This window comes from Somniosus microcephalus, chromosome 2 (assembly GCF_052327205.1).
Source record: "Somniosus microcephalus isolate GS21.2 chromosome 2, FLI_Smic_1.0, whole genome shotgun sequence".
Classification (NCBI taxonomy): domain Eukaryota; kingdom Metazoa; phylum Chordata; class Chondrichthyes; order Squaliformes; family Somniosidae; genus Somniosus; species Somniosus microcephalus.
In genome coordinates, this window is record NC_140988.1 from 389,807,812 (window position 1) to 389,811,355 (window position 3,544).

The 3,544-nt window shown below is 59.0% G+C and overlaps 1 protein-coding gene across 1 annotated transcript in view; it reads left to right on the forward strand.

Moving 5' to 3' along the window:
- Positions 1–3,137, forward strand: part of fam113 (family with sequence similarity 113) — a 25,053-nt gene extending 21,916 nt beyond the window's left edge. Inside the window, exon 5 of the mRNA XM_085967563.1 lies at positions 2,956–3,137. Within this exon, the coding sequence (XP_085823689.1) occupies positions 2,956–3,137 (182 nt within the window). The remainder of the gene's footprint in view (positions 1–2,955) is intronic.
- Positions 3,138–3,544: the final 407 nt, after the last annotated feature.

The following is a 3,544-nucleotide window of genomic DNA, read 5'->3' on the forward strand; positions in this document are numbered from 1 at the left end:
CCAGCTTCAATAACACAGCCTCCAGCGGTACGATCCGCGTCTAACCGGCTTATCTTCATAGTGTGAGAGCACGGGTTGAGGCCCCAGCAGTGACACGGGCAGCGAACAACACTTGTAACGGGAATGAGTGCAGTGGGCGGGAAGCGCGCCGGGGCAGGGGGCAGCGCGCCAGTGGGGGGGGGGGGGGGGAGAGAGAGTGCGGGGTGCGTGCCGGTGCGGTGGGCGGGGAGCGCGCCGGTGCGGTGGGCGGGGAGCGCGCCGGTGCGGTGGGCGGGGAGCGCGCCGGTGCGGTGGGCGGGGAGCGCGCCAGTGCGGTGGGCGGGGGGAGGGAACCTGGCCACTCTCCCAGCTCACTGGCCTACCCCTTTTGCACTGGAAGCTGGAATTAGATTTTGGATAAATACATTGGGATTTTCAAAAGGCCTTCGATGAGGTACCACATACTAGACTCATGACTACGGTCAGAACATGTGGAGTCAGAGGACAAGTAGCGGAATGGATAGCAAGCTGGCTACAAAACAGACAGTCAGTAGGGGTTAAAGGTAGTTACTCAGATTAGCAAAAGGTAGGAAGTGGCGTTCCACAAGGACCGGTGCTGGAACAATTGTTCAATATTTACATAAACGATTTGGACTCTGGAATCGGAAGAACAATTTCAAAATTTGCAAATGTCACCAAATTGGGGGGCGGGGGGGGGTGTAGGTGGAGGAGGACAGTGACAGTACAGGAAGACTTTAATAAACTGGCAGAATGGGCGTGTAATTGGTGTGATAAGTGTGAGGTGATACGTTTTGGTCAGAAGAATAAGGAGGCCACATTCCCTTGAAACACAAGTATCTAAATGGGGTAGGGGAGCAGAGGGATCTGGGATTACAGATACTCAAATCACAACTCCTTAAAGAAAGCAAACAAAACACGGCGGTTCATTTCTAGAGGTATAGAATTGGAAAACAGAGAAGTTACGTTAATGTTGTATAGAACCTTGATTAGAGCACACTTGGGAGTACTGTGAGTCTCAATTATTTTTTTAAAAAAGGATATAGAGGCACTGGAGAAAGTGCAAAAAAGATTTACTAGAATGATCCCAAAATCTCTGGCTCTCGCTCTCGCTGGCTCTCGCTCTCTCTGGCTCTCGCTCTCGCTCTCTCTGGCTCTCGCTCTCGCTCTCTCTGGCTCTCGCTCTCGCTCTCTCTGGCTCTCGCCCTCTCTGGCTCTCGCTCTCGCTCTCTCTGGCTCTCGCTCTCTCTGGCTCTCGCCCTCTCTGGCTCTCGCTCTCGCCCTCTCTCGCTCTCTCTGGCTCTCGCTCTTGCTCTCTCTGGCTCGCGCTCTCTCTGGCTCTCGCTCTCGCTCTCTCTGGCTCTCGCTCTCTCTGGCTCTCGCTCTCTCTGGCTCTCGCTCTCTCTGGCTCTCGCTCTCTCTGGCTCTCGCTCTCTCTGGCTCTGGCTCTCGCTCTCTCTGGCTCTGGCTCTCGCTCTCTCTGGCTCTGGCTCTCGCTCTCGCTCTCTCTGGCTCTCGCTCTCTCTGGCTCTCGCTCTCGCTGGATCTCGCTCTCTCTGGCTCTCGCTCTCGCTCTCTCTGGCTCTCGCTCTCGCTCTCTCTGGCTCTCGCTCTCGCTCTCTCTGGCTCTCGCTCTCGCTCTCTCTGGCTCTCGCTCTCGCTCTCTCTGGCTCTCGCTCTCTCTGGCTCTCGCTCTCGCTCTCTCTGGCTCTCGCTCTCTCTGGCTCTGGCTCTCGCTCTCTCTGGCTCTCGCTCTCTCTGGCTCTCGCTCTCGCTCTCTCTGGCTCTCGCTGGATCTCGCTCTCGCTCTCTCTGGCTCTCGCTCTCTCTGGCTCTCGCTCTCGCTCTCTCTGGCTCTCGCTCTCTCTGGCTCTCGCTCTCTCTGGCTCTCGCTCTCTCTGGCTCTCGCTCTCTCTGGCTCTCGCTCTCTCTGGCTCTCGCTCTCTCTGGCTCTCGCTCTCTCTGGCTCTCGCTCTCTCTGGCTCTCGCTCTCTCTGGCTCTCGCTCTCTCTGGCTCTCGCTCTCTCTGGCTCTCGCTCTCGCTCTCGCTCTGGCTCTCGCTCTCTCTGGCTCTGGCTCTCGCTCTCTCTGGCTCTCGCTGGATCTCGCTCTCGCTGTCTCTCTGGCTATCGCTCTCGCTCCCTCCGGCTCGCGCTGGCTCGCTCTGGCTCTCGCTCTGGCTCTCGCTCTCTCTGGCTCTCGCTCTCGCTCTCTCTGGCTCTCACTCTCTCTGGCTCCCGCCCCCGCTCTTGCTCTCTCTGGCTCCCGCCCCCGCTCTCTCTCTCTCTGGCTCCCGCCCCCGCTCTTTCTCTCTCTCTCTCTGGCTCCCGCCCCCGCTCTCTCTGGCTCTCGCTCTCTCTGGCTCTCGCTCTCTCTGGCTCTCGCTCTCTCTGGCTCTCGCTCTCTCTGGCTCTCGCTCTCGCTCTCTCTCGCTCTCGCTCTCTCTGGCTCTCGCTCTCTCTCGCTCTCGCTCTCTCTGGCTCCCGCCCCCGCTCTCTCTCTCTCTGGCTCCCGCCCCCGCTCTCTCTCTCTCTCTCTCTCTCTCTGGCTCCCGCCCCCGCCCCCGCCCCCTCTCTCTCTCTCTCTCTCTCTCTCTCTCTCTCTCTCTGGCTCCCGCCCCCGCTCTCTCTCTCTCTCTCTGGCTCCCGCCCCCGCTCTCTCTCTCTCTGGCTCCCGCCCCCGCTCTCTCTCTCTCTGGCTCCCGCCCCCGCTCTCTCTCTCTCTGGCTCCCGCCCCCGCTCTCTCTCTCTCTGGCTCCCGCCCCCGCTCTCTCTCTCTCTGGCTCCCGCCCCCGCTCTCTCTGGCTCCCGCCCCCGCTCTCTCTCTCTCTGGCTCCGCCCCCCCCCCCCCCAGGCTGTCTAATCCTATGCTGTTGCTGTGTGGAGAGAGTGCCGAGTCCCTGTTGTAATGCAGGAAGGTGGGCGCTTCCCTTGCTGACTGCTGTTCCTTGTATTGTAGTTGCCTCTGTGCCTTGTGCTTGGGATTTGGACAGACTCCGTTGGTTGGAGGCACAGACTGAGCGTCCCGTCGGTGATCACTGGGGGCTGGCGAGCAACGATCTGGTGATGAGACGGCGCATGTCCCACAGCAGTAACCTCGCCCCGTACGGCCGACCCCCCTACAGACTGGGTTACTTCTGACCAGGGGGGTGGGCTGTGTGAGTACCTGAACTTTCTGTTAAACATAGGGTGTGTTGAAACTGTGCCTCCTGTCTGTGATCTGCAGTTTGTAATTTTATTTTAATATGCATTAAAATGGTTTCTGGACTCCAGTTCTTGGTAAATGAACATCCAAAACCCCAACTTCACCCGGGGTGGGTGGGGGTCGGGTTGGTGGGGGCGGGGAGAGAAACAGCTTTTATCTCCTTCGGTTGAGCCCATGTGGCAGCAATCTGTCCTTCCACCCTCAGTTGCAGCTTTCGTCCCCAGGCTAGGCCTTTCAGCGACCTGACCCGACCCCCGCAATCCCAAATGTGCTGCAATAATCTCCAGTCAGGACAGGAAACTGCCCGTGTGAAAATGATTTTCACAATTCCTCAGTACTGCCC